We start from the raw sequence: 22,708 nt of genomic DNA, 5'->3' as shown, positions 1-22,708 counted from the left end.
TGCATCTGTTAGTTGGATGAATTGGATAGGAGGAGGAAAGAGTTTAGAAGGATGGTTGGGAGGCCATGGTAGTGGGAAAGGTTCAGAATGCGTCCGTGTAGGCAGAGGCGGAAGGGGTTTTTTCCCCCTTTATTTTAGTAACTGAGAAAAAAAAAATATATATATATATATATATATATATATATATATATATATATATATATATATATATATATATATATATATATACATATATATACATATACACACACACACATGTTTACAGGCATACTCGCACATCTAAATATATATAAGTAGATATATTGTCATGTGTTTCCTGTATGGCCTGTTGTGGTATTCCCTATGCTAGCCTAAGTGTGAACATTGTAGACCGCATTTTCTTTTGCACACGTTTCTATGTAGACACATTTGCTTTGTGCCACATTGAAGTTACACACGGAACCTGCATATGTTTTCGTGTTCTGTTCTTTTCCTGGGATTTAGTCTGAACACGCTAGACAAGGTCAAACAGTGCCCCTTGTTGTTCTCTCTGGTCAGACTCTAGCGTCGAGACATAACACGAGAACGCAGCTCGCAGTTTGTGAGCACACACATTTTGTCATATAACTGAGTGCAAGAGTTTGAGAAAAAACACACTGAGTAAGAGTGCTGAGACGAGATTGCTATGTCAGTTGAGATGTAGAATGTCCATCTGTGCATGCTGAGGTACGAGATCCGCCACTAACCCAGAGATATTTGAGATATTATCATTTAGCTTCAGTAAAAGGGAGGGGGGGGGGGTTAGGATATTCTATCTTATAATATGACAGGGTTTTTTATGATGTATGGTATTGACAGTGCTAACAGTGTTTATAGTATGCATTTGTTTTCTAATTGTGGCACGAATACTGCATTTAAGGACCCGATAATTTGAATAAAAATTCGAAACTTCCTTTGTGTCTCTTGTTTTTCTCCAGTATTGGGGTGTCTTTCATAGATTCACATGCTTGAATATTCCCCGTCGTCGGAGTGGGAGTCCCACGGTAAATAATATAGCAATATATACAGCCATAATATATATATATATATACATAAGTAATCATATAAAACAGAGATATAAGTAAGTAATAACATCAAGAATGTCCCTATATGAAATTTCCATAGAGATACATGGAAAGAGAAAAAAAGACATTCGTAGTCTATCTCTGTCATTATGTTAGTCCGAACTCCGGCCAATCAGGCGCCAGCTCCTCTCTAGAACCTTCTCCTCAGAGCTCCTCACCTCAGATTTTCTACCGCACGTCGTGTGAAAGGGAGTCTCCCTGAGCTCTGCTCAGTTTTTTCTCTTCAGGATGACTTCAAGTAAGAAGTCTTTGTTTAGACCTTGTTCTTTTGTGGAAAGCTACGTTATTCTCAGAAGATCCACACAGTAAGTGTATTTACTGTCTTTACCCTACCATGAAGTGGGTGAATATAAATTCTGTAGAATTTTTTCTACAAAAACTCTGAAAGACAGGGAAGGCCGTCTCTTGTTGTGGCTCCAGAGACTTAAGGATAAATATGAAGTAATTTTCTGAGGTAGAAAACTTTACTTCTGGCCGTTCCCACACAGCCTCAAAACGCAGTAGTGTACAGGAGTTACCTACTCCTTCCTTAAAAGAAGAAAATGTCTCTGACTATGACATCTGCCACTTCTTCTTCTTTGAATACTGCTGTGTCGCCCACGAGACATAGTTCTCAGGCTAGTGAGGTTTTCAACTTTCCAGTTTTTTCAAAGATGGCTTCATCGTCTACGATGGCTCCGTCTACGATGGCTCCGTCTACGATGGCTCCGTCTACGATGGCTCCGTCTACGATGGCTCCGTCTACGATGGCTCCGTCTACGAGGGCTCCGTCTACGAGGGCTCCGTCTACGAGGGCTCCGTCTACGATGGCTCCGTCTACGAGGGCTCCGTCTACGAGGGCTCCGTCTACGAGGGCTCCGTCTACGAGGGCTCCGTCTACGAGGGCTCCGTCTACGAGGGCTCCGTCTACGAGGGCTCCGTCGACGGGGGCTCCGTCGACGGGGGCTCCGTCTACGAGGGCTCCGTCGACGGTGGTTCCGTCTACGGTGGTTCCGTCGACGATGGCTCCGTCGACGATGGCTCCGTCGACGATGGCTCCGTCGACGATGGCTCCGTCGACGATGGCTCCGTCGACGATGGCTCCGTCGACGATGGCTCCGTCGACGGTGGCTCCGTCTACGATGATTCCGTCTACGATGATTCCGTCTACGGTGATTCCGTCTACGGTGATTCCGTCTACGGTGGTTCCGTCTACGGTGGTTCCGTCTACGGTGGTTCCGTCTACGGTGGTTCCGTCTACGGTGGTTCCGTCTACGGTGGTTCCGTCTACGGTGGTTCCGTCTACGGTGATTCCGTCTACGGTGATTCCGTCGACGATGGTTCCGTCGACTATGGTTCCATCGGCAATGAATCTTTCGATGGTGGTTTCCGTCGACGATGGTTCCGTAGACGATTCCGTCTACAAAGATCTCTTCAATAGCCTTCTATGCCTCAGAGCCCGTTGACTGCAGTCTCATCGGTAAAAATAAGGGTTTAAAAAAGACGACTTCTGCACAGAGGTCATTAAAAATCCAAATCTCTTCGACATATACAGCGACTACTTCGTCCTTTGCTGCTGTTCCTTTATTACCATTACCACCGAGTACTTGACAAAGGTCGGGTGAAGTTATATCGGTGGAGGATTCCCGCCTTCCTTAACCATTGTTTTACCACTGACTCAGATCAAGATTCAGAAGAAGGTTTAGCTGAATCGGTTGTGACAACTATAATCGGCGGTTTTTCCTTTATCACCACAAGTGTCTGTGGTTCCGCTTACTCCAGTGGTGCCAACAACTATATCGGAACCGGTACCGGCTCCAATACTTTCTGTGGTAATACCTACAGTACCGCTGAGACATTCTTCAACTCGGACAGTACCTCCTCATGATACTGAAGAAGAAGAAGAAATTCCTCAGGACAGGGAGGATGGTGAGATTCTCGATGATGGTGGCGATGCTGATGATGATGATGATGGTATGGCGGAGTGGGATAACTATCATGCCCAAACACCATCTCCCTCTCCGGTGCTACCTGGTGACTCACCACCTGTTGATATGCAAGTTCCACCAGTTAAGGGATAGGACAGCACTAACGTTCAAATTAACGAAGGATTATTTCCTGTACGATTTCAAAGATCAGCCTGTTAAACAAACACATACAATCCCTATAATCGAATTTATTGGGGAGGAAGGCAAAAAGATTATGGAGGCCTCATAGTCTTCCAGCACGGGTGCCTTGATTGGAGAAAAAGGTACAAATCACCATTAGGAGCACCAGCGTGCCTCACTGGTCAAGCGAAGCCAGATTCTGTAGTCACACAGGCAGAGCAACGCCGGGCTAGAAACCCTGCATCTACGATCACTGCACCACCTGATCGTGGTCGACGTCGTTTGGATGCCATAGGGTGAAAATTCTCTTCGATGGCTTCCACCATGGTGAGAGCGGCTAATGCTTTGGCCATCCTGGGTCGTTAGGACCGTCAAGTATGGGCGGATATGTCAACACTAGTTGAGCAACTGCCGGAACCGTCAAAGACCATGGCATATGACGAAGAAGAGGTTTTATTCGGAGATCAGGTGGATGAAGCTCTCCAATCGATAAAGAAAGATACAGATACTGCTCGCTCTCTGGGCACATTGCAATTTTGATAACAACCCTTTCGGGGTGCACGCGGACGCGGCACCTCTATTTTCGAAGAGGAATCAATCAATATCGACCTTATAACCAGGGTTCAAACCGATATTCCTCTAACCAACAGCAAACTTCTCGACAGCAGTCTTCCAAGACTTACAGAGGAAAATCCTCTTACAAGGGTTACACTCCTAAGAGACATGACTTCCATCAGTCCCAGAAAATTGGAGATCGAATCTATCGGTACTATTTTCAATGGTCCTCCATACAAGGAACCGTTGGGTTTTGGAAATTATAGCAAGAGGTCACACTTTGGAGTTCATCGAATTCCCTCCACCCACACCACCTACCGGACTGCCACCGGCTCATATCAAAGAACTGTTACAAGTTCAATTTCTATAACACAAGGGAGCCATAGGAGTAGTACCAAGATTTCAAAAGAGGGAAAGGATTTATTCCCGATTCTTCCTTATCACCAAAAGGAAGGGGGAATGGAAGCCCATTCTAGATCGGAGGGCTCTCAGCAGGTATCTAAAGAAACATTCTTTTCGTAGGCGAACGCATGTAGAGATCTTGCGATTATTTTCACAAGGAGATTTCATGGAAACAATCAACCTCCAAGATGCATATTTACATATCTCCATACTACGACAACATCGGAAATTTCTTCGTTTTCGAGTGGGTCGAGGGGATTTTCCAGTTCAAAGTTTACCATTCGGACTGCGCTCGGCCCCTCGAGGGTTTACAAGGGTGCTAGCCCCTGTGGTAGCGTCCTACGTTCCAGGGTGTTCAGATCTTTCCATTTCTGGACGACTATCTCCTAAAATCACAATCGAAAGTTCAACTTCTACAACACACACATCTTTGACAGGCGGTGGTTTCGCGCCTTAGGGCTCTCCATAAATACCACAAAGTCCCATCTACTGCCTTCTCATCGCACGGATTTTCTGGGAGCAACTTTAGACACAGTGTCAGCAAGGGCACTTCTCTCCCAAGACCGTCTTCAAAAAATTCTCCGACTGGTAACCCTTATCAGATCAAAAAGACCCGTTTCTGTAAGAATATTGAAGTCCTTTCTGAAAATGGCGTCATCATGCATTGCATTGATCCCTCATTACAGATTACAGACACGCCCCATCCAAGGAGTACTGGATGTCCAAGAACGCCAGGTTACAGGTTCTTTGAACGATGTTGTAAACGTCACAGATCGGATGAAGTTGGCGCAAAGGTGGTGGACGCAACTGTTAAATCTAACGGAAGGCATTTCTCTTCTGACAATGGTACCAGACATGACAATAACAGACGCCTCTCTGGAAGGATGGGGTGCTCATTTGGAGGTTTTTATCAATAAAAGGAAAATGGTCAATATGTCAAAAAAAAAAAAAAAAAAAAAAAAAAAAAAACCTGGCACTTCTACAGGTTGGATCTCATGGCTATATATTGCTGGCTCTCAAAGCTTTTCATCCTTTAATCCAAGGAGAATCAGTCCTGATACAGACAGACTATACAACCTGCATGCACTATATAAACAAGCAGGGCAGGATAAAATCTCCGAAACTGTCTCGACTAGCTCAGTCGATTTGGGATTGGTCTATCAACCATCGCATCACGATATGCAGCAGTTAATCGACCGGGGGTATCCAATATCCTGGCGGATTCCCTGAGCGGGTCCTCCTCATCGACCCATGAATGGGAGTTGCATCAACCAACTCTAGAGAGGATATTTCAACGATGGGGTCGCCCACAGCTGGATCTCTTTGCCACACTAGAGAACCGGAAATGCCGTGATTACGCAAGCTGGCTTCCCCACAAAAGATCTCTGGGCAATGCCTTTTGATGGACTGGTACGATCTGTTTGACTACGTTTTTTCTTTCCCCAATCCCACTCGTACCTCGAGTTTCTGTGGTAGATGCGGAGGCAACCTTGCCATCTACTTCTATAGCCCCCCGTTGGCCTCGGCAGGCATGGTTCTCAGAACTACTCCTATTGTCTCAATCCGAACCAATCATTCTACAGCCTCGTGCAGATCTACTCACGATGGACAAGGGGAAAATTGGTCATCCGAATCCCTCCTCACTGAGCTTATCAGCTTGGAACCTGAGCACTGTGAATTTGCCCATTTGGATACTCCACAGGACTGTAGAGACATTTTAGCTCAGGCGAGGGCTCCTTCTACGGTGAAAACGTACAAATTAAAGTGGAAAAGTGTTCCCCACTGGTGTGCATCTAATGGGGTGCACCCGTTTTCACTCCACACCAGAACAATTTTTACCGTTCTTCTTGCATTTAGCTAACTCCGGGTTTCTCTCATGCAACCTTTAGGGGTTTTTTCTGGCGGCAATTTTCCGTTTCCGTCAGGATGGTTCAACTTCCCTTTTGTTTCTTCAAGGATTATCCATCAATTCGTCTAGGGGTTATTTTGTAAATCTCCTCCATTGTGGCATCTGAACATCGTATTGGCTCAACTAATGAGACCACCGTACGAACCGATTCACAAGGTCGAGTTGTAGTATCTAACATGGAAGGTGGCTTTTCTTCGGGCGCTAACGTCTTCACGTCGCGTCCGTGACATTCATGCATTTACAATAAATCCACCTTTTTCCTACAGTTCAAACCAGATTCTGTAGTAGTGCGTACAGATCCAAATTTCTTGCTGAAGGTGCCTTCAGACGTTCATATTAACGAACCAGTGATTTTAAGAACTTTCTTTGCTATCCGCAAACTCCTACGGAGCAGAGATTACATTCCCTGGATGTGAAACTAGGTTTAACATTCTACATCAGCAGAACGGCTGCTTTACGAAGGATTGATCAACTATTCATAGTTTATGGACGCTTTCACAAAGGTCGTCCAGTGACGAAACCAACTATTGCACGTTAAGTTTCAGCTGCCATCGTCTTCTGCCATCAAAAGGCAAACAAGCCATTGCAGTCACCAGTGAGGGCTCACTCCACCAGAGCAATGTCTTCCTCAACTGCTTTATTTGCTGGAGTGCCTTTGCATCAGAGCTGCAGAGCAGCTACGTGGTCGAGCAGACACACGTTTACAAGACACTATTGCTTGACAACTTTAAACGAGGAGGATGCTGCAGTTGGGCAGGCAGTGCTTCGCAATCTTTTTAAATAAGATGAGCCTCTTCCTTCCCTCCTCCATATTGTTTCCATTTATAATTGACATAATGATGCATTTATACTGTTACAGTTATTCAGTACTGTCATATGCATAAGAAGATTGATTGTCATTACAATTTCGAAGCTGTGTGATCATGGAAACAATGATATTGTTACTGCTAGCTATTCTATATTCAAGCATGTGAATCTATGAAAGACACCCCAATACTGGAGAAGAACAATTGTTACTTACCTGTAAACAGGTGGTTCTCCAGTATTGGTGTCTTTCATAGATTCACATGCGACCCTCCCTCCTCCCTTCAGAGGCTCTCTTCTCCTCATACACTCTGAGTCACTATGGTGCTACGAAAATCTGAGGTGAGGAGCTCTGAGGAGAAGGTTCTAGAGAGGAGCTGGCGCCTGATTGGCCGGAGTTCGGACTAACATAATGACAGAGATAGACTACGAATGTCTTTTTTTCTCTTTCCATGTATCTCTATGGAAATTTCATATAGGGACATTCTTGATGTTATTACTTACTTATATCTCTGTTTTATATGATTACTTATGTATATATATATATATATTATGGCTGTATATATTGCTATATTATTTACCGTGGGACTCCCACTCCGACGACGGGGAATATTCAAGCATGTGAATCTATGAAAGACACCAATACTGGAGAACCACCTGTTTACAGGTAAGTAACAATTGTTCATATTATTGTGTACGAGTGAGCAAGCGAAAGGGTGTGTTCTGTTAGCGCGATCCCCGAGAGGGTCGAGAGTGTTGTGTTCTGGGGTGCCAATTCACTTGTTTCTCTGGTAAGGTTAGAAGGGCAATTGAGGTACTATAGGTAGTCTGACTCCGGCTCATAGATACTGAGGTGGAATGGTGACTCAGTCCCTACAAGCCGATGTCCTATGGTCCCAAGAATAGTTCTGTTCCAGAGAAGTGTATATATTTATTTTCACAGAAAAAAAACAAGGTTACAGGGACATTAGTTAGGTTCAGATTTTACACACACAAAACCATAGAAATTCAGCACTTAGTCATCTCAAGTAACTAATACTCGTGCCGTAAGATAACTATAACTTGCGCCTCCACCATGCACAGTTTTCTCATCGATAATTACACTGCAAATGTTGCAGTTATATCAATGATGTCATAGAAGATGTCATGAGTGATGTAATATCTAGGGTAGTTAGCAGTGCATGGCGAAGGCGCGATTTATAGTTACCACAACGTTTTTGGCCCCAAGCGGGGTCCCTCTGGGACCCTACCACCAGGCTTAGGAGGGTCAGGGTATTCCTACCCTGCCCACTTGACTTTTTTTTAGGACTCTGGAGCAAGTCCGGTTTCCTAAAATGGCTGCCACCACTTCCTGTTTGAGGAGGTGGGAGCCAATCCGAACTCCGTTTGAGATCTGTCAGCATCCGCGGTGCTTCTGCATCCCTAGACATACAAAGTTATTGAGCATGAATTGCTCAAAAACCACTGAAAGGATTTACATCAAATCACGAAAAGCACTCTTTCTTGATCTAGCTTTCTGCCAAATTTGGTGTAAATCTGTTCAGCGGTTTAGGTTGCATCTGTGTCTAAAGTTCCCATGGGAAAATGAATGGGGAAACGCGTTTTGAGTCCTCCCCTCTTTTTTGGCCCCTGCTTGATGGATCACCCTGAAATTTTCCATGAGCAAACTAGGCAAAAAAGACCACTTTTTGTAAAGTTTAGTACAGATTCATCAAACCGCGCAAAAGTTATTAGCAACACAAAAATGCATTTCCTGTGGAAACACGATCATGACTAGAATTACTCAGTTGCAAATGCCACTGGGTAACATATATATTATATGATCAGTGATTCAGGTAGCAGATTGAAAGAGACTGATAAAAGGTGGTGCACAGACACCCTCTCATCATAGGAGGTATGTGAAGCAGCCGTATTTACTGGATTCTTCATGCTTAGTATTTGGAGGTGTCCGTGAGTTGAGGGGTTGCAGCGTCCAGCGTTCACAGTGTAGACTTGTCTTTTCTGATAGAGAGATGGTTTCTGTCTGTGCTGGTGCGGTCATAGTTTGTTTAATTCCCTAGAGGCTAAAGTGAAGAATGTTCTTTCGTCCATGTGATCTTTCTTGGTTCATGGACTGGGCGCCGGGAGTCTTGTAGTAGAATATCAACTTCTACACATGCAATGAAGGGCATCCGTGTGAAATATAACTGAAGTTGAAATGTTCAATGATAGAGAAGTACTAGGCAATATTGTAGTTTGAGCATGAGCTTTGTGCAAAATATTCCATCAGTCTTCACTGGTCTACCATCAAGCCGTGTGTGGATTTCGTTTTTGGTTAAAGAGTTTCTTGGAGATTTCTGCACAGAGAACCCTGCAGGAAAAACGAGGGAATGCCTTGGATGTGCATTAAGGACGCTCTGGCTGACCACGCAGCACGAGGGTGGCAAGCACATGTCATTTCTGATATTGTAGTGTCTACTGAGTGTGTCCCCTCATTTTGCTGTACCTTCTGATTCCATCACGGATCACCTTTCCCCCCAGCTCCACTGTCTAATGACTGTTTGTTTGCACCATTGAGCTCCCAAGGCTAATGTTTATCTTCTTTCTTCCTTTTAGGTGCGAACAATCTGAATGTGGAGGGCACTGGAATTGGACCTGCCTCTTCACTGCGGACTCCAAGTGCTGTCCTTGGCAGCTGAGTACCGGAGCAGGTGCTTGCTCGTTGAAACATGGAGACCAAATTTCAAGTTAGGATCCCTGGGATCCTCATGACTGCTGCACTCCTTCTCTTGAATGATGTCACAGCCAATGGCAACACTGGCTTCCGGACATTTGTCGTGGCAGAGACTACACTGACCCACTTGGCAGTGCACAGGGAAACGGGCGAAGTGTACGTGGGAGCAGTGAACTGGATTTACCAGCTGTCCTCCAACCTGACGGAGATGAGGGCTCATATGACTGGTCCCATTGAGGACAATGCTGGCTGCTACCCACCACCTAGCGTGCGCGTTTGTGCCCACAAACTCTCCCCAGCTGATAATGTGAATAAGCTGCTACTGATCGACTACACCGGGAAGCGGATAGTGGCCTGTGGCAGCATCTGGCAGGGGATCTGTCAGTTTCTCCAGCTGGATAACCTCTTTAAGCTAGGGGAGCCCCACCATCGAAAGGAGCACTACCTGTCCGGAGTCAAGGAGCCCGATACCATGGCTGGGGTGATAGTGGAGCAAGGGGACGATCTCAGCAAGCTCTTCATTGGCACTTCCACCGACGGCAAGTCAGAGTACTTCCCCACCTTGTCCAGCCGCAAGCTGATCAAGGATGAGGAGAGCGTGGAGATGTTCAGTCTGGTGTACCAGGATGAGTTTGTCTCCTCCCAGATCAGGATCCCCTCTGATACACTTTCCCTCTACCCAGCCTTTGACATCTACTACGTGTACGGTTTTGTCAGTAAACAGTTTGTCTATTTCCTCACCTTGCAGCTGGATACACAACAGACGCTGCTGGACTCCACTGGAGAGAAGTTCTTCACTTCCAAGATTGTGCGCATGTGCTCGGGAGACCGGGAGTTCTATTCCTATGTGGAGTTCCCCATTGGCTGCACTAAGGATGGTGTGGAGTATCGGCTGATTCAGAGTGCCTACCTGAGCAAGCCCGGGAAGCACCTTGCAGAGTCGCTCGGCATCCCCGAGGACGAGGATGTGCTTTTCACTATTTTCTCCCAGGGTCAAAAGAACCGCTCCAACCCACCCCGCGAGTCAGTGCTCTGCCTTTTCACACTTAGTGAGATCAACAACCGGATCAGAGAGCGAATCCAGACCTGCTACCGAGGAGAGGGCCAGCTTTCCCTTCCCTGGTTGCTCAACAAGGAGATGTCCTGCATCACCACGGTGAGATCCTGGTTCATTCTATCCATCAGAAAATGAGTGGTTTCAAATAAATGTGTTTTTGTTGGAGACTGTCAACATTTTGGAACTATTTTAACATTTTCAGAATGCATGCTAAGCTATGTACCTGTGGGGAGATTTAATCCTGCAAAATCTCAAATGAGTACTCACAATATAAATCTTAAGGCGGCATCCACGGTATAATCTTGGATGACCAGTCGTTATCACTGTTAACACCTGCAGCGGTGTCCGTACAAAGATGTTGAACTTATCAAACTTACCAAATTTGATCCATTACTATATGCCTCCTTTTCTTTACCAGCCGTGCCCTGCTCCTTTTACTGCTTTTTTGGTATTGTCTACCATGCACTACACGCCTGCTTGTTTGTGAATGACACATTGTTAGATTCCAGTGGGTGCACAGTAGTGCCCATCACATACTGTTGGTTGGCTTTGTTGGGATACTATCTTTTGCTTGCTGCTTATTTGATGGCTTGCATTGGTTGTCTTGTGCCTGTCCCTTCATTGGAGCATCACCTCTTTACTTGTGTCCTTCCACTACTCACTTTTGGGAAAAGACTCTTTTTTTTTTTTTTTTCTTCTTTTTGTTTAAGTACGCCATGAGAGTTCACACGTTTTCCAGAAGACTCCATTGTTTGCTTCTCTCCACCATTCACGCTGCTCTATATCGCCTGTGTCCTTCTCTCCTATGTTGCTTTCTCGCCTGCCCACTTTTCTTCCACCACTTGCCCTTCATACTGCTCTCTCGCCAGTGTCCTGTACTTCTCCCTCGCCCTCTGTATTGCTTCTGCTTCTCTGCTGCCCGTATTGTCTCCACCACCAACGCCCTGCCCTCCTTGTTGCTTTCCCCAACCGCTTTTAAAAACATACACTTTTGTAGTACCATTTAAAAAAAAAAAAAGTTCTGATCCTACTCTGACCATAAATAAGGACAAAAAGGTGCTTGTGTAATTTTGTAGGCGCATGCCTACAAAATGCGGTTGCTGCAGCTACCACGTCATAGTGCCCCCAACACCCTTAGTCATGCTGAACAGCATTGGAGATGCTGTACAGCATTGCTAAAAACAAATGGCAAAACTAATCAGCCCAAAAAGCGCAGTCTTTTGGCTCTACCTCTGCCTTTTCTCAAATGTTGTGTCCTCCCTCAGCTGTTCTGTGGTGGTGTAAGGCAATTGTCCTAATACTGGTCTTAGGCTAGATAAAGGAACTGAGCTAAAGAGAGGAAAAGTGTTTTTAGGTCTCGCCTAGCATTTCTTCGCACATGCTCCGCTCGCTCGGCGAGATTTATTGCTAACAAGTACTTTCAGAAGAGGGATTTAAGCCCCACCCCTCATTTCCATTGGGTGGCGTCACCGTTTATGCTAAACGGTGGCCTGCCATTGGAAATGAGGGTTTTTGATTGCTTCCCTTTCGCCTCTTGGTCCGGCCTATCCGGACTGGATCGCCTGCTTCACGGCTGTCATGAAGCAGTTTCTTATCTCAAGGAGGCGTGTTGTATAAACAAGCCCTGAGATCCAGTCCAGATGGGCCTTCTCAAAAGCAGACACTGCGCCGCGTGTTCATTTTTGCATCGCGCTTTCACTTTAAAGTGAAAGCGCGATGCAAAAATAAACAGCGCTGGCTTCCCGCAATGGCCAGTGCTTGTTTTTCCCTGCAGACAGGCCTTCCTGGGCTCTGACCTGCATTTCCTTCGACTTCCTCTGAGGAGTTTTATAAGATCAGGGCTGCAGAGGGTTTACGGCCACTTCTGATTAATACCTTTTCAGTTTTTTTTTTCTCTAGCAACTCTCCGGCTGCTGCTGTACGGGGAAAAAGCTTTCATTGTTCGTAAGGTGCTTTTGTGACCTTTTTTCAGCTCCCTCGTCCCCCGTAACTTGGTCTCTCTGAAACCTCCGGGTGTGTGTAACAGCTTTTCGTGGTAAGACTCCCGCAGAAGGTGACGTGCAGCTCCCCCGCCCACCCTCCGACGTCACACGCCGCAATGGCAACTCGGGCTGCTCCAAAATAAACAGAACCATGTATAATTGTTTCCGTCGTCCTAAAGGTTTCACAGTCTAATTGTATTTTTTTTATGGCCGTTGTGCACACGAAATATTTGTGTTGCAGAGTAACTCAAAAGTACGAGCGTTGTGTGTGCATAACACATGTTTATCATCGCTCAGCTGTGGACCTGAGGCATTGAATTACATTTTTTCAGGTTTTCAATCAAGGAGCTCTGAGTAATTAAGGCATAAAATGGATAAGTGAAGAAAGCGCGCCACTCTGCGCAGAAGTGAGATACGTGTGTAACTAGCAGCACCTGATGACCCGCCGCTGGTGAGCACAGCGGCAGTGGTGAACATAAACATAAGCACTCCATGTAAAGCATGCATGATACATATATATTCAGTGTGCATCGACCTCCCCACCTCTGGTCCTCAACACAACAGACTGCTCGAACTCGCAGCAAAAACTTCCACTGTCAGACTATGCATTGCAACGGGGACATTAGCTTAAGCACACTAGTGGTGCTAGCTCATTACACAGCAGAGTACACAACTCTAAGGCATGGACTACTAAAGACACAAGTCAGACATTCACAACACATACAACAGCTTCTCCACCGGCAGAATCCATGCTGGTTTTCCACCTGCTGTGTTGTCCCTATCTAAGGACAGTTCTTTAAATGGGCCGTTACTGTCAGGTACGGAGTACCTGCACCTATTTATATTGAGGGAGTGTACCCGCACCTCTCAGCAGAGGTGCAGTACTTTTAATTGGCGAGTACTGGCACTTCTTAGAAGCAGGTACTCCGGTAAAATATACCTGCGCTTCTATTTTCCAATTTCAAGCACTAGGGGACTATTGCCCTGCGACAGACCGGCATTTTTTAAAAACTTGCACTTTCCCCCTTATAAATGTCATTTCTATGTATTCTGACCAAAATGGTTCAGTGAGGCAGGAAAGCAAAGTCCGTATGTATCGGAGCGGGAGACAGCGTGAAGTAGCCTCTAGGAAGAGAGCGCGAAGGACCCTTGTAACACTAACGTGACAGCAAAGAGAGGTGCGTGCTGCGTGTTACTGTGAAGAAGGGGGCACCTCCAGAGCAGGCTTAAGCTGCGTACACTAGGTATGGACAAAGGAAGTAGGGGGGCTGCAGCACCTCAAAAATAAGGTTCGGGGTTCAGAAAATGCTGGAACAATAACAAGCATTTGCAATGCAATTGGTCTTGCATTCACGCGACTTTAAGCTATTGATATTATAAATAACAATACCTTTTTATTTATGTTTTGGTTTTTAAAACATAAATAAAAGGCATTGTCATTTACAACGCCAATAGCTCAAACTCTCACAAGAACGAGACCTATTGCATTGCAAATGCTTGTTAGTTGAGTGTTGAAGTTATGTATTGTGCCAAGATCTTAATGATCCAGAGATGGAATGAAGTTACAGGCGGACACATGCGGCTTCTGGGGTGGAAGACTGGACATGAGTGGGTGGCCATGGTCCAACAACGCATGAAATGTACTTCTTGCTGCTGTTGTCTCACCCGAGTGATAACTACCACTGCACGGGACAGTCTAATGGTCCAAACCCTGGAGGGCACTTTGCTGAATTTTGGATTGAGTCTTGCCACAGTTTAATTTTCTAATACTTAAGTGGTCTTAGTCCCGAAGGCTCCTTTATGATCTTGTGTGGGTGGATTTCTATCAATGTCCTGCTAAAGGTCCCGCCTCATTCTCATTTCTCTTTATCAGAGGAGGTCACTGGAAAAAGAAATCTGTATTTTTTCATTTCAGTCCATATTTCTTTTACAGTGAACAACTCTACTACAAGGTTCCCTAAAGTACTGTCAGTGGTACAGGCACAAGCCTTGAAAATATCTCGCTCCTTATATCTGTTGCCGGAGGGCTTCATAGGTTTTGCTGCTCGTCGTTTAGTTGTGTTCAGGAATTTTACTCTTACTATTGCCGTTAACACTTTTTTTCTGAAATACTTGGCATTTGCTTTTAGCTGTATTTTTTTTTAACGATATTTTTTTTCATTTGAAATGTTTGCCTTTTTACCACTAGTCTTTTAGAGTGTTGGGCAATCAAGGAAAAAGCAGAGTCAATTATTGGATTGCATTTTAAAAGATCAGATTCATGAGTGGGGCAGCTTCCAGGCGCTTGCTGCACCTCCTGTCAGCAAGATTCAGCCTCAATCATAACCTGGATCCGTGGATGTTTGGAGAATATTTGACAAACAGTCCCTGGACAGTCGAAATCCAGCTGCTCCTGTACGTTTTATAATTAGAGTGGAGGACATAAATAGAAGCTTCATGCCCGTCAGCGCCTAGAAGCCTGGCGCTCTCGGGCTCGTTCGTGTCCGCCTATTGAGCACTTGTGACAAGGATAGACAATTTGAAGCCAGTGTTGCGCGATCCCTGGGAGCTGGTGATCATTACCATAGTCCGCTACCATTCCAACAGAAGTGTCTTTAGACATAGGTTCCAGGGGGTTGGATCCATGCTAGATTTTCCAAATTAACACTTGGTGTAAATAAGTTCCATATACATTCATTCTATCGCAATGTACCTCGTGTGAGTATCCTGAAAATAGTGTGTGGATCAGTTCTCCTGGACCTGTTCTAGACAATGGACACGCTTTACATTATAGACTTCCCTTTCATCGAAAGCATTATCGTACAGGAGTCCAGAACCAAGATGTGGAAGTGATTTTGTTTCCACTTCTGCATGACGAAGATAAGGCAGTGAAGCCCTTTGCAAGTCCTAAACCAACTTTGAGACTCTGCTTTCTCTTGGATATTTGGTGTTCGACTCATGCGGGAACCATTTAGTAGTGGTGATGAGTCTGCATGAAAATGGGGTACCTCTGATGCCCAAGACAAGGAACCGAGCCAGCCACCCTCCATGGGAATGGGACATATCACCGCAACATGGAGGCAATGAACCCAGCCAGTAGTTTTGAAGGCAGCCTCCTAGGAATCAGAAGGTAAAGAGAGTGATCTGACAGTACTGAAACTAGCCTTCATGATGAAGAAACGTGTCTCCCTTCAAGTTGTAAAGGCTAGCCAGGTAGTTCTGAAGGATGAGGCATCTCCGGTTGAAAGAAGTGGTCAGTGGTTACTCTGTTGTCAGATTTACACATATGTCTTCCCACCATTCCTATTAGGTTCCTGCTTCATATCCTCTTCCCAGGGGGGGTCTTGGACTTCATACCTGCGAACATGTATACGCCAAAGCCTTGTTTGATGGCTGTAGCCAGCAGAGTTCTTGTCTTGACACATCTGGTCATTAGAGAGCACACTGACAGCACCAGGCTCTCCTGTTCGTGTATAGCCAGAGTATTCTTGAAGGGATTTAATCTGTTCCCTCATTAAGGCCAGGGGTTCTGCAAAGATGAGCCTCCGCGTGCTCCTTCGTCTGTGTGTCCCTCTTGAGGGCCGAGCTTTGGTAGTGTCTGCATGGGGTCATCATAAGGGGCTTCTCTTCCCTGGCTTCAAGGCATCTAAAAAGAGTCTTTGGTTGGTGAGGACAGTCTGTCAGGGGCCTCGAAATACGTCATTTATTATCCAATCACATTGTCACCTTTAGTGTTATGTCGCTGACTTCACCATAACTTCTGTGAGTGAACGAAAACCACTTCCACAGAGAGTTGGTTCAGGTGCCCTCTGCCTAATATGTAAAAAACGAACAAAAAAAAGTGGCCGGGCCCTTGTCAGGAGGCCACTACTGCTTGCACCACCCATTGTCCGTGGCTGCGCTGCTAATGACCAAACCAAAACCACTACTAAGCCTCACACTCCTCCAAGGGTGACAATTCAGACTATTCCAGGTCCCCAAAGCTATAAGAAAGGCTTGGGCGTCATTTTAAATGAATTTTGAATGAATAAACTGGTATTGTGCTCTAGTCTAAATGTGACAAACCGCTCCACTTTGTGGCAGACTGTCATAAGAGCCGGTGTTGACAATCAAGTACTGATGCTGAGCACTGGAGACCACAGGCTCAAATTAAGTACTGGGTCTCCTTCTGGGACAGCCATCGCTGATGCACAGTTCCTACAGTCAAGAGAGCAAGAGGCTGGTGTCGCTCATTCCCCTAGCTGGCCTTCAACTTTGGAAATCCCTTCCTATCCATCTTCGATCAAACAAAAATGTACTTAGTTTTAGGAAACAGTTGAAAACTCATCTCTTAGTCTAAGCAGTGCATGTCCCAATTGTCCTTATTTGTTCTGTCAGCGATAAGAAGCCTGCTTTGGGTAGCTGTGCGCTCTAAAGGAACTTGTTAATAATAATAGTGCTAAAGTGCTTGTCACAGTGGCTGGTGTTCCCCCATCCGTCTCCCTGCACGCCCCTTCATGTCTGAGCTTGAAAGCTTGGAATCTGCCCCTGGTTGCAGCTGTGCGGGCTCTATGAAGAAGTGTCCATCACCCTAGGCTTCCTGCTCTGTCGGTCCCTGGTGGCCAGGCTGGGCCGCCTGCCCATCTCACGCTATGCGCTTCTGCCCCTCCGGCGCGGATCGCAGCTACTGCATCATTCTGACTGTATGTACATGGTGGGGAGGGTGGTGTGTTTTCACATCTCTTTAGGTTTGAGGATCGGTTCAACAGTGGCCCCTTTCAGATCTTTTGAACTTGGCAGTGTTACCCCCCCTCCTTTGTGTGTCCATTGTAGAGGACAGAGACCCTCTTCCAACCTGGTGTAAGGCCAGGCACCCCCACAGTTGCATCGGAGTTTAGGCTGCTGCTGGCATCGACACCCTCTCCCATAAAGTAACAAGCATTTGCAATGCAATTGGTTTCACATTTGCGAGAGTTTAAGCTATTGGCATTGTAAATGACAATGCCTTTTATTTATCGGTTTTGATAATTAGCACATAAATGAAAGACAGTCATTTACAATACCAAAAGCTCCAACTCTTGTAAATGCCAGACCTATTCAAAGAAGCATCCGCCATTGTCCCGGGCTGCTCCAAAAGTGAAAGCACACATGGCGCGCTGAGTTTTGCAGGAAAGCATGTCCTGCCTGCAGTAGGAGAAATTAATTTAAGAAAATAGTGCTTACAGACTTAAAAAGACATACCGTGTGACAACCGAAGTAGAAGGGCCAGTCCTCATGGAAGGTTACAAATAAAGAGAAGGCGGTACTAAGGAGGGGCTAACAAGCCTATTAACTAATCCGATTTACGAAGGACATTGACACATGCCGATGAAAAATATGAGCGGAGCTTCTATTCCATACTCCAGTCCAGCATGCCGCAGAGCAGCACATGCGCTGCCAAGGCTCGACCTAAAAAATAATATAAGCGGCTCGGCTGGCTTAAGGGCCCTTGGTTTGAAAGGTTCGGAGGGGCTGGAGAGATTCAAAGGCACCAGCTTTTTTCAAAAGTCTTTTCTGAGAGGCCACTCAGCATTTCTGCTGACTACGTTTCTTTAGCCAATGCATTCCTTCTGTAAAGAGCCCTGATGTGCGCAGCACGCAGAGGCGACTTGGCACCTGCGCTGGAGAGAAACATCACGCGTCTATGGGCAGCCGACCACGTGCCATAAAGTCCATCCTGTGGTAAACCCACCAGTCCTGCCATACTTGTAATGCCCGGCTGAGGAGGGAAAGGTGACATTACGATGGTCTTGTTCTCTGCCGCCTCGCTGTGTGATAATGGAACTACCGGCGCTGGATCCGTTGGTTGGACTAGGACCATGGACCATCCCGGTGCGGCTACTTCTCTACGTCTAAAGAAGGTCTCTCCCTCGTCCTCTTTGGGAATGTGCTGTGAAAAAAAATGTGAGAGGAACCGAGTTTAACGGTACTATAAAAAAAGAATTTTAAAAAGTACTTTATCGCTTTTAGATATAAAGGTTCCACTGATCAGAAGCTGAAATGAGTGGGCTAAAATGAACTTGCTACAGGCATTTACTTGACACTGCTCCACTACAGGATAATGTGTGGGTGTCAGGATGAGGGCAGAGGCTGGGTCCCCGTCACTCCAGCTGTGCGGCCTGGTCCAACGCCTGAAAACACAAAAGTGAAAGGGTTGGGTAGTGCATGCCCTCCAGACATAGGTGGCATGGGGCACAGCAGCCCTGGTCCCAGGTGCTGCCACCATGCATTACATGAGGCCATTGGCACACACCCTCCTCGGTGCAGCCGGGCACCATCTAATGTGCTAATGCTTGGGGGTGCCTCGAAGAGGACGAAGGCCTGTTTTTAGATATCCGTATTATTTGAAAGAAAAGGCTACATGGCAGGAAACTGCGCAGGGTGTGGAATCTGGATTTTGAGGTGGCATGTTGGCAACTAGTCTTTTGAGAATCTCAGAAAAAGCTTTATGAATGCCTTCCAGGCCAAAGCAAAGAGTAGTCACACACTCCAAGAATTGTGTACTGCAAAACATCATTTAGAAAGCTATGTAGTCCGTGGAAATCAAACCTATCTTTTGTTTTGCGTTAAAATGAATGCATTCAAGTTTGTGTCTACACTAATGTTTTCGTACCATAAACCACAAGTCATATAAGTCAAACATGACCAAACTAAACACTCTGGTCCAGCTTGAAGCTGAAAGATGACATTTTCTTTAACACCAGTTCTCCGTCCCTGCCCCTGGTTCTGTTACCTCACTGGCGCATTTATGCAGACTCATTTGAAGCCATGAGAGGATATTCCAGTCTGTGAACATGCGAGGCAGGACTTCCTGGTTTCTGTGGCCGAGCATCATTGTTTCTCATATCAGGCAGCAGCCCGTGACACTGTCGACCATGCAGTGCTCATCATGAACAGCCTGGGGTTGATGGCTGCGTTATAAGCGGGTGCACTTCCTCCTGTGAAATAAGAAAAACATAACAAAAAAGCTCAGAAAAGAACAGATGAAGACCGAACAATCCACACCCACCCTTCAGCCTTTCACAAAGTTCAGTCCCATCACCCACACATCACATACATTGACCCCCTCGAGTATGGGACCAAAAACCTGACAGCCAGCATTACCTTAAGGTCACAACTGAACAGGGCTCTCACCACAGTGTCCATCGGAGATGATGTCCAGATGCCATTTTAACCAGAATCTGTTCTCCTTCAGCTCAGTTCACCATCCAGCAGTGGGAGTGTGCTCCGATGATTCATTAAAAAAACAACAAAAACACTCCCTAATACTTTTTTTTCCCCAACAACAAATATTGTTAGGCCCTGTGCCTGTATTGCAGTGTCTTCCATTTTTATGACTTCGTATTGCTGTTTTTAGTTATCAATAATACTTTGCCTGTGATGTATGTGTTTTGGGGCATGCGGAGGATGTCTAGCTTTGCTGTCTCTGTCTTTGGCAGTATTTTGATTTTTGCTGGCTGATGGTGTTCCTACCGGGATACCACCCTTCTCCAGTACTGAATCTTTCATAGATTTGCATGCTTGAGTCTTCCCCGTCCTCATGGTGGGAGTCCCACGGTAATAATTACAGGCAGTGCATGGAAAAGTATTGAAAACAATTCAAAACCAAGTGATGTTATTCACATCATTTTAGAATAACCAACGTTCTACCAATCCGAGAGCAGCCCCCGGTGCACTCTTCCTTTTCAGAGACACCATACCTCAGATTTCTTACCGTACGTCATGTGAGAGGGAGCGATGCACTCTTCCTTTCCAGAGACACCATACCTCCGATTTCTTACCGTACGTCATGTGAGAGGGAGCGATGCACTCTTCCTTTCCAGAGACACCATACCTCAGATTTCTTACCGTACGTCATGTGAGAGGGAGCGATGCACTCTTCCTTTCCAGAGACACCATACCTCCGATTTCTTACCGTACGTCATGTGAGAGGGAGCGATGCACTCTTCCTTTCCAGAGACACCATACCTCCGATTTCTTACCGTACGTCATGTGAGAGGGAGCGATGCACTCTTCCTTTCCAGAGACACCATACCGCCGATTTCTCACCGTTCGTCATGTGAGAGGGAGCGATGCACTCTTCCTTTCCAGAGACACCATACCTCCGATTTCTTACCGTACGTCATGTGAGAGGGAGCGATGCACTCTTCCTTTCCAGAGACACCATACCTCAGATTTCTTACCGTACGTCATGTGAGAGGGAGCGATGCACTCTTCCTTTCCAGAGACACCATACCTCCGATTTCTTACCGTACGTCATGTGAGAGGGAGCGATGCACTCTTCCTTTCCAGAGACACCATACCTCCGATTTCTTACCGTACGTCATGTGAGAGGGAGCGATGCACTCTTCCTTTCCAGAGACACCATACCGCCGATTTCTCACCGTTCGTCATGTGAGAGGGAGCGATGCACTCTTCCTTTCCAGAGACACCATACCTCAGATTTCTTACCGTACGTCATGTGAGAGGGAGCGATGCACTCTTCCTTTCCAGAGACACCATACCTCCGATTTCTTACCGTTCGTCATGTGAGAGGGAGCGATGCACTCTTCCTTTCCAGAGACACCATACCTCAGATTTCTTACCGTACGTCATGTGAGAGGGAGCGATGCACTCTTCCTTTCCAGAGACACCATACCTCCGATTTCTTACCGTACGTCATGTGAGAGGGAGCGATGCACTCTTCCTTTCCAGAGACACCATACCGCCGATTTCTCACCGTTCGTCATGTGAGAGGGAGCGATGCACTCTTCCTTCCCAGAGACACCATACCTCAGATTTCTTACCGTACGTCATGTGAGAGGGAGCGATGCACTCTTCCTTTCCAGAGACACCATACCTCCGATTTCTTACCGTACGTCATGTGCGAGGGAGTCTCCCCGAGCTCTGCTCAGTTCTTCAGTGTGTCAGTCACTTTGGCCTCATCAAAGATATTTGTTTTGTGTTCTTCAAGCAAGCTTAAGGTAATATGTAAGCTGTGATTGCATGACAAAAGCAGCCATGTCAGAGGGGTCTAAAGAAGCGTCTTTTTAGACTGTGTAAATCTTGCGCTAAACCAAGATTATTCTCAGAGGATCCCCGTAAGGAATGTCTATATTGTTTGCATATCCACCACAAGCCCAAGGAGTGTAAGCATTGACGTAACATTTCGGCTAAGACTTAAAAGATCGGGAGGCAAGGCTTCTTCTGTGGCTTTAAAAGAAAAAGGCTTTGGAGGATCCTACTTCTGGGCATGAGGGGCAGGAACTATCTTCACCCTACCAAAAGCAAAAACATAGAGTCCAGACACCATAAACAATCAACTGATGCTGACAAATCTTTTAGGAGGAGGGAATCTTTTTTTTTTCTCCCTCTCAAAAGAGAATAATATAGATCGGGTCTGAGCATTCAACACCTTTATAGAAGGATTTGTCTTCTGAAAAGAAAATATTGACGATGGACCTATTGTTGATGAGTAAACAGTTGATGAGTAAAATGATGAGTAAACGGTTGATGAAACCGTCAACAAGTGTGTTGACCACTTTTTCGTCATTAAAAGCATTGGCGAGCCCCTCTTTATCAACGACAACACCATTGAGGGGCATTTTTCCGTCAACAACTAGAACCTCTGCAACCACAACCTCCTCTCAGCTGGCCACTGTTTAGAAACAAAAAAGAACATTGTCAACTACTTTGCCGACTACACTGTCAACGGCACATCAGGAAAATTTACATAGAACGTATAAAGGTATTCTGATCACCATTCACCCAAATCAGGAATTCCCAAGTAGTGTTCCCCCTCCCACCTGATTTTCTGAGTCCAGTGCAGTGACCATCCAACACCGGCAGGATACTCTGATGCATGCTTCTTCTCTCTGTACTCCTCGACTGCAACAACAGGGAAAAAGACCGATGGTGCAAATGAGGGTCAACATGAAAAGGGTGACATAACCCATGGTCAGTCCATTGCAGGACAAGAATGGGATGAATGGATCACCCCACTTTATGCTTCACCAACACCACCATCAGTTAGCTCACCTCTGGAGGTTTCCATGAGCTTTTAGAGTGGGTTTCAAAAAGAGTCGACCTTCCTGTTCCTGTAAAAGAAACAAAATGGTTC

The 22,708-nt window shown here is 45.9% G+C and overlaps 1 protein-coding gene across 3 annotated transcripts in view; it reads left to right on the top strand.

Moving 5' to 3' along the window:
• PLXNA3 (plexin A3) overlaps positions 1 to 22,708 on the top strand; it is an 845,431-nt gene that overhangs the window by 94,922 nt on the left and 727,801 nt on the right. For all 3 annotated transcript variants that reach the window (XM_085629709.1, XM_085629711.1, XM_085629710.1), the window contains exon 2: positions 9,456 to 10,729. In XM_085629709.1, the coding sequence (XP_085485835.1) occupies positions 9,569 to 10,729 (1,161 nt within the window). In that variant the 5' untranslated portion in view covers positions 9,456 to 9,568. The remainder of the gene's footprint in view (positions 1 to 9,455; positions 10,730 to 22,708) is intronic.

This window comes from Triturus cristatus, chromosome 10 (genome assembly GCF_964204655.1).
Source record: "Triturus cristatus chromosome 10, aTriCri1.1, whole genome shotgun sequence".
Lineage (NCBI taxonomy): Eukaryota > Metazoa > Chordata > Amphibia > Caudata > Salamandridae > Triturus > Triturus cristatus.
The sequence above is the reverse complement of the archived record's forward strand: the minus strand, read 5'-3'. Positions and strand labels throughout refer to the sequence as shown.